The following is a 12525-nucleotide window of genomic DNA, read 5'->3' as shown; positions in this document are numbered from 1 at the left end:
TCAGAGCACGGCCATGAGTCCTTGCACAAATAAGGCTTTCAACATTTGAAAAACAAACAAACAAACAACAACAACAAAACCACTCCGACACAACAAAACCCCAACCAAAACCAGCCAGAGAGCAAGCTTGGAGAGCTTATCCAAAGGGTTTGTTGATCTCAGTAGGTATATAGAAAGCATCTCTTCAGTCCTCTACCTGCAGGTTCTATCATCTGACATTTTAATAGCAACACTGTGAACTCCTAAGGAAGAAGAAAGAGTTTGATTCTCGATCCTCATCACATTCTCAAGGCAAGAGGCTAATGACAAAAAAATGAGAAATGCCATAAATCACTGTAGGCAACAAGTTTGTACACAGTATCATCAAAACCTGGTTTGTTCACATTTCTTCCTAGTGATGGTCGCCTAATGTGAGCAATAGGACATGGTGGTGGACAAAGAACATGCCTCCTACTCTAAGAGATAATGTTCTATGAAATTATACACTTTCTTTAAAGAGATCTTTTTTAAAACAGATACATTTTCTGAATATTTTGTATGCCAAAAAAATGTTAAGTGAAACATTCATGTGCTTTTTGCATGCATTATTTCTTAAATAAAAAGATTCTTGAAACAAATGCAAAGCAGTAAACTTTATGTATTGTTTATCTTTAATGTATCAGCTTTATGGTAGACAGGACATTCCATGTGACACCAGAAGTTTAACTTTGCCATCACAAGTTTGGTGTATGTGTGCGTGTATTGGTTAGCACCCATTGCTCACAAACTTTACTGTATTCTTGTATATGCTGTATCAGGCTGCAATAGTTTCCCTTCTTTTCAGGACTGTAAATTGTGAACTCTTTCAGGAGTTGTAAATTCGTGTTAAGGTTAGGACTAAAATGTATTTTTTGCAAGCTTTCATATTACTGTAAATATTTATTAGCATAAAATGGTTACTATAGGCTGAACTCTCCAAGAGAAGTGCTAGAGGAATAAACTGAGAAACAGTGAAGTTGCTAGGTAATTGACATTTTGGAAACTGATTAAATGTACATGCAAATAAATTATACACATATGATAACGTAACATAGAAAACATAAAGCAAAGGCTTTTTAAAAATTAGAGCACTGCAACGCTGTTGCCAGCCAGTGTTTTCAATAATTATACAGTATGCAATATTTCTAGCACAAAAATAAGATCATACTTATTGCAGTGAAGCAGACCAATCCGGATGACGGCACATACTGCTTCCACTTTCCAGATTCTGGATGCTACACTTAAAATTGAAATCCACTAAGGAAATAGCAGTCAAATTGTGGCAACACCATGAACGGCATCTGCATAGGTGCTGCAGATGTTAACCAGCAGGAAGAAAGGCTATCGATAAAGGAATACAAAAATCAAGCATACTAAAGCTGAGAGAAAATAAAACATACTAAAACAATGGACATAGCTAATAAACAACATTTTAGGCAGGAACTGACTAACAGCAAACAAAAACAAGTTAAAAAAGCAAAAAATGTCAAAGGTGGGCTAGCTTTCTAAAGATTCACAGGAAACATGTCCAAAACTGTCTTCAGCTTGCTTCTCTTGAATGCCTAGAAATCATGTATTAATAGTTTTTCAGTCAGCAAACTAAGTAGCAGAATTACATTAATAATCCTAAGAACCTGATAATGAAAACTGCCATGCTTAAATATACTTGACAACTTCAAGGATTGTGCATCTACAATAAAATTTACTAGGGTTAAAAGAGATGTCCATCCAAGAGCCGTGTTTCCTTTCTTTGCTTACTCATGCTTCCCATTCTAGTCTCAAATTAGGCCACTTCCAAGCAAAGACAAGCTGCACATCTATTCCACCTTTTTATGGGAAAATTTCTTCTTTTGTACAATAAACTACCTATCCATAGTGATGTATTTAGACAACAAACCAAACACAAATTCCAGCATCCCTTGCCTCTACTACCTTGACATTGAGAGTTGAAATGTGAATGGGATGGAGCCGAAAATTACTCAGTCATACCCACAAGTTTAGCCATCGATGCCGATTAAGTACTGAAACAAACTGCTTGCTCTGTGTCGTATATAATACTGCTTCAGAATGCGCCTAAACTCCTTGCATTTATTTTCCTCCTTAAGCCTCAGTTCTGCAAAGAGATATAGATGAAATGAGCTGACTAAGACAAAGGTTTACTCCCGTACCATCAGGCATGCCTTCTATTTGGTCTGGTAGACCTCATTAGACAATCGCGTTAGTGCCCCTACCACCAGAAATAACAACTGCATTCCAACAGTCTAAATTTGAGGGCAGCAGCCAAGAAATTCCTGGGTTTGACTCCAGGTCTGCCTGAGTGCTATGTAGCCCTGAGGAGTTTCAATAGACCTTTCTTTTAACTCAGGTCTTCTAGAGTGAGGTTTGCTAATATTTGTCTAGTGTTTAAATGAACGGCTGTAACAAATACTTTCAGCACATTAAGGTTTTTTTCCCTCTGTTTTTTTTTGACATTGTTCTCACTTCCTGAGATGGGCCTGGCAAAGATAAATGGGGACAGAGGCACAGCTTCTTGTTGACAGAATACAGTCACATCAAGAACTCTAAAGCTATTCAAAGCTATGAATGCAGATTAATGGTCCCAGGGATGGCAATAAAATCCAGATGGCAGGAAAGTCAGTAAATGTATAAAGTGAAATCCTGACATGGTCACAGTTCAATTCGGTTTTTGCAAGACTTTGGACATTGATGCTAGCTCAAGATTTGTTCCAATGTCCACATAAAAAAAATTGAGTTAGGAAAATAACATTAATGTTTCTTTCTTTTTGCAACAATGCTGTTTAGACACTAACAAAGAAAAAGATGCTGCTAGCTTTGATAGATTTTTTTAGATTTCTTAAAGAAAAAGCAAGATGAAAAATATGATTTCACCATATCTATTGAAATAAAGATTATATGATACATTTCAAAACATTTGGACATTACGTTTCTCAAACTTATTTAAGGCCTTCTTTCTATTGGAAATCTAAAGCTCTACTCTTAATAATGATCCTGAAAAGTAATATAAATATATAGTTGTGGACATCATAGAATTAGGCATAAGTGGGTTTTTTTATTTGTTATTTTGTTCATTTATTCAAATGAACATTTTTATTGTTCATTATAATAGATGAATACAGCATGAGTCAGAGAGCCCAGCAAGAATCTGCATAGTTTTTGCAGTAGGATGAAAAACTTTCACTTGTAAATCAAGATCTAATCAAGTGCAACAGCTACTGAGCACAACTCAGCCACCCAAGTGTGGGACAGAATTCTATGCACAAACTACAGGCAAAGATACAGCTGGCTGTCTTTACTTTCTTGCTATTCTGAAATAACAATTAAGTCAATTTTATTTACAAAAGGTAACTGCCTGAAGTAGAAGATAATATAATCAATTATTATATTCAAAAAAATCAATTTTTCATATGGTCAGTGCATAAAATGGAAATTCGGAAAACAGAAAGTAAGGGCTCAGGCATAAATCTCTTCCCTCTTGTTTGCTCTCCACAAAGAGTGCTCTATTTTGACAAGTGGCAATCTTGTAGCACTGGTACCCATGTTTCACAACCAATCATACCATGTCATTAATTTGAAAGTGAAACTAGAATTGATAGAACTTTTCTTAGATTAGCAAACACACTTTGAAAAATTAGATGGTTAGTTTGTATGTTGTGTTATATATGTTGCAGTTCTGCATTAATAATTCTCTGGAAATTAAAGAGGTTACTGGAAATGAAGACAGGAAGATGGTATAAAGAGGAGTCTCTATTCTTATTAATTAGCTTATGTCATGCTATTTTACTAGTTTTTGATGGAATTGTCTTTCAACACAACGGGAGTTTCTAAAGAGCACAGTTTCTGCAGAAGGTACTGAAATGTAACAGATTAACTAAGACAAACATTGGACAGGGAGCCTGCTGCAGAAGGACAGGCAGAATAGAGGGATGAAGGTCAGTAAGCCAACAGCAACTTACAAAAGCAGGCAGTGAAAACTATTAAAAACAAGGCCTATAAGGCTTTTACTGTGTTTATTCTGCTGTACTCAGCTTTGTACCTCTGAAAGAAGAGTGATATATTTTGAAGTTGATGTTTTTAAAGCCCTTCAGCTAGCTAGTCAGTCACAGGCATCCACCGTGAAGAGACTGAGGTGCTGCAGGAAACTGGACTTGTGTTACAAACACAGCTGGAAGGTAGAGGAGATGATAAAGTCTGTGCCTCTGCAGTCAGCCTCAAGGCAGACTGCGTAGTGCAGCTCCACTCAAAGTGCAGTGTGAGAAACCTCGACTGCTTTCCAAGTGTGCACCCACCGGAGTGGGTCCTTACCTTAAGCCACTGCTTGCCTTGTATTATAGCAGATATATTTTCAATAGGCTTAAAGCCAAAGAAAAGTGCAAAACATAAATACAGCTGTTTAGTGTTGTACTATACGTCGTTAAATCACCTTTTGAAAACTATATTCAAATTTTACAGTTCCTGACGAATATACCTATTTATTGGCAGTCTTTAAAATTTCATAAACTATTAGTTCTTTTATGCCAAGTTTTAGCCAGAGCAGGTTCTCACTGCCAATGTATAAACTGTGGGTAACAGAAACTTATGTTGGAAATCATGACCCAAGCAATCAGTCATTTACTTCTAACCATGCCGTCTACTGCTGCACTTCAAGCTGTTTTGTTCAAGTCACACTTATTTCATCCATAGTCTTTGGGGCCCATTCTGTCTACTTTTGTAGATATCCCCTACTAAAATCTTGGATTTTAATAAAAATATTTCCCAGATTCATAGAATTTACTGCTGAGGAAGACAGTAATAATGAATGGTAAGCTTCTGGCTGTTTTTTGTGACAGTCTTGATTATTCAAATCTATACCAGCTGATAAAAGGCAGAAGAGAGTAAGAGAAACATCGTATTGCCCAGGTATGCGAACTTCTTGATGCCTTTAATTACTTTCAGAAATGTAAGACTGTAGACTTCTTCCATCAACCCCTTATATTTTCCAGACTGGAACCAAAATGTAGTAACGTTTTTATGTTATTTTTAAATTTTGGCTGAAGCAAGTTAGATGTAATAGGGAGGATGCTTATGTTGGAAAGTCTTATGTCACTGTGAATTTTGGCACATACAGTATCCACTGACTTAACAGTAGAAGTAGCACCATTGATTTATAAATGTTGTTCCATGGGATTTTTTTAATGCGTTTTTCCAGAAGACAGTAATAGGATTACTACTGTCTGATAATAGCCTGGGTTTCACTAATTATCTCCAGTATTTATCAAAGTCTGTAAAAACAGGCATACTGTGTTCTAAAGTGACACATAGTCACTTTATGTAGAACACCAGCTTCTTCTAAGACTGCAATGGTAAGTGTGGACCCAGGTCAAGGACCTTCCAAACATGTCCTCCTGGCATAAATCTTTGAAAATAGTAAAGATATTAAGTATTTTACTTTTTAATAAGTTGGCTTACAGAGAGCAACAAGCCACTTAGTTACAGACACCAGTCTTCTGCAAAACTTATAGCTTGTTGGTTCAGCTCTTAACAGAAATAAACAGGAGGAAAAACTCTCCGAGAAATCAATTATTTTGTTTAGCCTTTCAATGGCTGCAGGATACTGGTATTACAAAGATTTTTTAATTTTATTTTACAAATACCAAGTTGTGTATGCCAAGGTTTGCCCTCAGTTCAACTCATAGATCTCTCCTTAGATTCATGTAAAAGTGTAAGCTTAATCATTAAGGTTTGTATAAGTGGATTCATGAGTGTAATATGCTATTGGATGGCTCTCCATTATAGACAGACCTCAGTGCCAAAAAGCACTTTTGGTACTTAATTCTCTCTTACAGTAACTTGTGTCATTGCATATAGTGCAAAACTGGAACAGGGGACAATTTCAAGCAAGTTTTTGCTCCCTCTTATGCAGTTTGGCAATGTTTCACCTCCTGATATCCAGCAGTCACCTGAGAGATGAGGAAGAGGCTTCCTTCTAGCTCTTTTAAAGTTCTACACTATCCAGGAAATTGTATTTTGTGTTGTGTATTCCCTTGAGAGAACATGCACTCTATTAAATCTTCTACAGCAAACTAAAAAGCCCTTCAGTGACAACATCTGAGTAGGTTTTCACTTCAAAGAGTTTACAACGTACTGATGAAGCATAAGAAGCAGAGATGTAAAAGGTAGTTATGTTTGTCACAAGTCTGGTGACTTCAACTATCGGCAAGTTGTTTACATTTTCATTAATAACACTTTGGGGTATGGAGGTATAATAGGTTTCATGGGAGGGGGAAATAACAAAAGAAGTGTTCTGCAGAGTAAAGACTGAAAGTACAACAAAGACTACATTTAAGTTGGCACATCGAAAAAAGATTAAAGGAATGCTAGACATGCACCTTGAGCCATGTAAAAGGGATGAGGAAGGGTGTACAAAGATATGAGCATAGAAAAGTAGACAAATACAAAGTTTTGCAAAATCTTTATATTCAGTAACAGGACTTGAATTTGATGCAGAAAGAAAGAAAGGCAAAGACTTTTCTAAAGCTGGAATATTCAAACCAGCAAACAATGTTAGCAGGCTGTAAGGAATTAAGTGAGGGCCAGGCATGCCAGAAAGAAGACTGTTCAGCTCGTGCTTTCAATTTTCCAACTTTTCAAAAATGAGACCTGAAAGTTTATATCATCTTACTGTAAGTGAGGAGAAAAAAAAAAGAAAAAAAAAAAGAAACAGTTGTTTCTGCTCATCTTACACTGTCCTTCCCTCCCTCTCCTTTCCATGCTCTCTTGGCTTGAACAGCAGCATTTTCCCACACACACACACCCCCCACCGAAGTCTTAAAAAAGAAATTTTATTGTGATTTCATTGTAAGCTTCACTTTATGGACTTAACTGGTCTCTTGGATCTTGCACTTGGAGCTGTTAAAAATTTCTCTGGAAGCTAAGAAGCACAAAACTCAGAGTTTTTTGCTGCTTTGGGGTTTTGTTTTAGGTTGGTTTTTTTTTTAAACAGTCTCTCAGACTGTTTTACTCAACAGCCCAATGACCAAAATTAATAGTTTGTACCAAAGAAATAAAGCTCATCAGTTTTGAAAGATTGATGCACTGAAGCAAGCATCTTCCAGAACCCCGCTACAACTCTGATTAGGAATATGGCATCACTACCCTATACAGCCTAAGGAAATACAGTCACTTTGGCACCTCAGTCTTCACATGGGGTAAATATTTGGGAATCCTCTATTAAGACATTCTAGGAAATGGGTTTATGCCAGAACAGCATTCTGGGCCTTTTAGCACTGCTCCTTGTTAGGGTACAATGTAAGTCTATGGAGCACAGGGGAAAGGAGATGGCACCATTGCCAGAACAAGCCCCTTAATCAGTTGTTAGGGAAAGAAGGGGAGGCAAAGTTCCAAGTGGACCTCACATTAGATTAATACAACTGAAACAAGCTAGTCAACAGCAATCATTCTTAAATACTTGAAAGTGGTCACGCAAGAGAGTGGATGACTTCAAAGCAACTTCAGAATAATTTATTTAAACCAACACCATTTCTGTGTACGGCCCCCATGAATGTATCAGCTCAGAAAATTTACTTTGTACAACTAAACTACACTTTACATGGCTTCTTTCACCATCACCACCTCTATAAAAAAAAGTGATTAGCCTTCTTACAAATAAACCACCCTAACCACAATGCTACTTGCTGAAACATAGATGGGGGGGTGAGGGGAAGAAAGCACTTTTTAACTCAAGTTATATGAATACTTGGACTATGCTATCAATAAGTAGTGGTGGAACAAAATCCCCCAGACTTCAAAACATGAAGTGACAAGTATTATCAGAAACCCAGCTGTCTAGTCCAGGCAGAGAGCCACAGTAATTTTTTCTCTAAAGAATATAAAGGTGGATTTTTAAGAGAATACTTAAAAAACTAAAAGCATCAGTAAAAAGATGTTGGGTTTTGCTACGTGTCCACAATAATGTTTTCATAATCAGCATGCTCACATTACTTATTTTCTTGCTGGTTCTACCATTTCTAAATGTGTCACTACTTGTTAAACATGACAACTTCTGGCAAACCTACTGATGGATCTCTCAGGCCTTAACTCTTCAATGATTCCTTTAAGGAACACCATAAATGAGAACATACCCAGTGCTTAATTTGTGAGTGGTTGTTCTTTTTTGGCAACTAAGGCATCACCTGAGGTACTTGTCTCATGCAAATTTCAGAAAATAGAAAAAATGTGATAAATTCTAGTAATTTCCTCTAAATTTTAAGGAGTGAAAAAGTATTTTAAGTGGATTGGGGAACTTTATGAACTATTTCTTTTCCGTACACCGTCTCATCTAGTATAACTGACATTCTATGGTTTTTCTTTTAAAGCAAACAAAAATAAGTAAATCATGTTACAAATGACAGTTTTTCTCTGAGATGTTAAGAACAGTGTACTTTCGTAGCCAGCAGAAGAGGACCTAGAACAGAAGAACAAAATCACTGTATTAATAAGGCATTAGCTGAAAAGCAGCTGTTGTGTCAAACAATAATTAGATTTCTGGGCTACAGTGCTCATCAATAAAAGAAAAGCAGAAAATGCTGAGGCTGGGAGTTTAGCTGCCAAATACACTTCTAAAATGTTGTATCAGTTTCACTACATATTACCTGCAATAAAACTGTCCCAAAAGTGATGTAAGTACCACTCACAGGTTGAGCACCTGTGGTATACAGCTGGAGACATATCCATGTGATTCATGCAGGCAGGATTTTGAGATTCTTTTTTTTTTCTTTGATTTAATGCCAGCTAAAAAGGATCCTTTGTCCATCCTGACCAGGAATAAATTTCAAAGATATTTGGGCACAAAAGAAATGCAAGATTCCCAAATAATTGAGTCCTATTAATTACCGTATAGCTACACAAGCCTGTCTTTTCATAGAGCAAGCACAGATCCTTTCCAAACTGTAATTCCACCAGGAATTTATGACTGGAAAGAATAAGACCCTCATGATCATGAGCACCTATCTAATAACATTAAATGAGTCACTCTGCTCCTTTCTTGTTCACAAGCTGAGTAGCACCTACCAGTGTCCTACAAAAAATTAATATTGTCTAAATCTATGCATCGGAGAAAAAAGCAAAGCTTTTAATTGAACCTAGACACAATAATACTACTAAACTTACCATTTTTCAGAAAGCTAACATTTCAGGCCAAATAGCATGCCTTATTCATGGCAATTCTTCCGTTAAGTCAACCAGATTGATTGTATGCACTACCCTGATTTCGGCCTTCAAATAACTTAATCTACTATTCCACTGAAAACATAAAATTCCAAACTCAAGTGTAGTGATCAGTTTTAAAGCTATACTGTGTTTGCCAAGGCTACTCATCATGTTACATATTAAGAACTAAAAAATGACCAAATTTAACAACAGTTATGCTCTCATGAAGTCAAAAACTTTCTCTTTCTGCCAATATTCTACAGTTAGTGGAAGACCTGACTAAAAGCCTTCACAGCCCAAAAGCTATATAAATTGAGCAATTAACTTGAGAATGAGAATTTAGTCCTTTATCTCTCTCCAGCTGGCTCTAATTTGAGCCAATTTCTGTTGATGTATTAGAAATAGAAGTTTAACATTAAATTTGAAAGGCACTGAAAAAACATGCTCACAAACTCCCTCTGACCTACAGAATTACCTTAAGATACAAAAGTAATATTAATAATGATACTAATAACATTAGTTCACTGACTGCCACAGCACAAATAAAATAATACTAGCTTGCAGTGTAAGTAGAAAATGTTGTGGCCCTGATCCACATCTCAGCAAACTTGGTTTACACATAATTTCTTTCCTGCATCTTCTTTCAAGGCATTTCATTTTAGAGATTGTCTTTATCAGTAAGTTACAAGTATGCTTCCTCAGTGAAGACAAATACTTGGAGACCCTCCTAAGCAAAGACATGTTTTCTTTTCTTTAGTTTAATTCAACAAACACATTTCCCATTACCTGGCAGAGGACCAAATCCTGCTTGTTTCCCCCATGCAAACAGTTACAGAAGTACATTTTCCATCTTAGGAAGGAATGGCTAAAGCCATAAACTTAAAGCTTAAGAACAGGAATATCAACTTGCACAGCTTTCTTCTGATGATGATGTACACTGTTAGCCTACGCAAGCAAAAGGAAGAAACGTATTTTGAGTAGAGACACATAACGCCAGCTCTACCTTTTCAGCACAAATGACAGAGCTCAATACCCAAAGAGTTTGCTTTGGGACCAAATAACACTTTAGATCTGCATGCCTGAGGTTGTAAACTCTATTTTGGCTCATGCTGAAGTTTGGCTCATGCCCCCATTTTCAGCATTACTATAACTGACTTCATGTAAGTCAGAACCAGCCTGGGCTTGTACAATCACACGTTTAACTTGCTGGGTAGGCATGCCTTTAGAAGGCTAGTGAATTAGTTTACAACCATTGCTTCAACATTTCCACATAAATCAATGCAAGACAATCCTGCAGTAAAAGCAACAGATTTCAGTACTGTTATAAATACTACCCGTGAATGACAAAACCTATATATTTGCAAAGCAAAGCAAAAATAAATGCAGACAGGAAAGGATGCTTCCAGTACATTGATCTTTCCTCACTCGGCCAGTGTCAAGCGACAAGACAAAAAAACCCTCAAAACAATTACTGTGCAAAACAGGTGACTCTGATTGGTGATACGAGTTACCTTGTACGAGAAACAAGCAGCAAAAACCTTCTGAGCTGAATATATTCTCAGCACCCATTCTCACGTGTGTGAGAGCAAAACCTGACCCAGTCTAGAAATACAGTCCCAATGAGACGCTGCTCTAGCTCTTCATCGAAAACCGCATTCAAACCCCACTGATGCGTCCCTAAAAATCATTCACTTTTAAACCTGATTTAAATGCGTTACTGATTTTTTATCACCGCTAATTAAGTCCTTAAAATAAGCTGGAAACCAGAAGGAAACAGTTCCACTAGCACCACCGAGAAACGTACCTAGTAAGAAGAGAAGTCCCCCTCAAGACGAGCTCAGAAACGCGTCTCCCGCAGCCCTTTACCGTGGCCTCACACACCGCACCGGCCCGGCCGTGAGTCCCAACGGCCACCAACGGCCCCGGCAGCGCGCGGCCCCCGCCCCGGTCCCACAGCTTTGCGCCCCCAGGCGGGATCTCCCCTCAAGGCCCTCGGACTGTGTTTGCCTCGACGGACGAAACCCACAAGTGCCATTCAAGGGGAGGGATCCGTGAGGGGGACGTGACTAAGCGGGAGCTGCGGGGCCTGGCTGCGGGGAGCAGAGCTCCCCAACCTGCCTTTCTCCGCCAGCCTCACAGCCAGGTTCCCGCTGGACCCTTCTGCCCTCACCCCGGTCGTACCTCCGGGGAGGGTGGCCGGGAAAGCCCATCCCCACAGAGGGGCGCACCTCTGCCGCCCAGCTCGGGAGAGTCACTCACCTCAGCCCGGCAGCTCAGGGCGACTTCGACCTTCGCACCCCGCCGCGTTGCCGATCTCTCCTCGCCCTGGACAGCTCGCCGCCTCCAGCCGCCTCTGCCCCCGCGAGCCCAGCAGCAGCTCACCTGGCCCCAGAGGACCGCCCGCCCCGTCCCGCACTGCCCGCCCTGCGCCGCCGCCCCACCGCCCTGCCCGCTCGGCACTGGGCACAGGACACGCGGCGGCCGGCCCCGGCAGCTGGGGCAGCCGCCTTGACGCGACCGGGGGGCGGAGGCAGGCGAGGGAGGTCCAGCGAGAAGCCGAGAGGGAATCCGGCGCGGCGGCGGCAGCCGGCGGGGCCGCCTGGGAGCGGCCCCCGCGCCCCCTCGGCAAGGCGGGCCCGGCGGCGGCAGCGGCTGCGGGCGACTCCCCGTTCGGCGGCCCCGCGGGTACGGGCGTCGTCCCGGGCCGCTGTGGGGAGCGCGGGCCTGGCGGGGCAGCTCCTGAGGCGTGTGGCTGGCCGGGGGCGGGTTGAAGGCAGCAAGCAGTAGCGGCTAGGTTGAGAGAAAGCGTGGGGACACTTTGCAGCTGGATACAACAAACGGGGGTGGGGAGGAATTAAACCGTCTGATGGAACCGTTCTAAATTCCCTGGTGAACAACGTGTTCAGTGTTAAAACGGCCTTTAAAACAGACTTAACTACGTTAAGCCTAAAGGTACATTAGTTTTTCAGAATTAGCAGCTTTCATTCAACTTGGTTGGAGATTCATACCTTCAGTCAGTTCAGATTATTGATGGTATAATGAACTTCACTTAGCCATCAGAAGGACAGCAGTAAGCTGCAGCTGTGTCCCTCCTCTTCCTCATTTTTAATTGTTTGGTGTGAAGCATATTCTGAAAATGCATTTTCAATGACTTTTTTTTTAATGGCTTAATACACCAAACTGTTTAGGAACTGCTGTCTATGTGCGCTTTGATCACTTAGGCACACGTAGAGCCAATGCCAGCCAGCTCCAAGACGGACCCGCCGCTGGCCAAGGCCGAGCCAATCAGCACCTCTGTGATAA

General features: G+C 40.1%; 1 protein-coding gene across 1 annotated transcript in view; it reads right to left on the bottom strand.

Annotated features, from left to right (window-relative positions):
* The window catches only part of ADGRG2 (adhesion G protein-coupled receptor G2), a 62597-nt gene extending 50728 nt beyond the window's left edge, over positions 1–11869 (bottom strand). The window contains exons 1-2 of the mRNA XM_075775544.1: positions 11482–11869; positions 197–242 (exon numbers count right to left, since the gene is read on the bottom strand). Of these exons, the coding sequence (XP_075631659.1) occupies positions 197–219 (23 nt within the window). The 5' untranslated portion in view covers positions 220–242; positions 11482–11869. The remainder of the gene's footprint in view (positions 1–196; positions 243–11481) is intronic.
* Between the last annotated feature and the right edge of the window lie 656 nt (positions 11870–12525).

Source organism: Balearica regulorum, chromosome 1 (assembly GCF_011004875.1).
Source record: "Balearica regulorum gibbericeps isolate bBalReg1 chromosome 1, bBalReg1.pri, whole genome shotgun sequence".
Classification (NCBI taxonomy): Eukaryota; Metazoa; Chordata; class Aves; order Gruiformes; family Gruidae; genus Balearica; species Balearica regulorum.
This window is presented reverse-complemented; position numbering and strand designations above follow the sequence as displayed.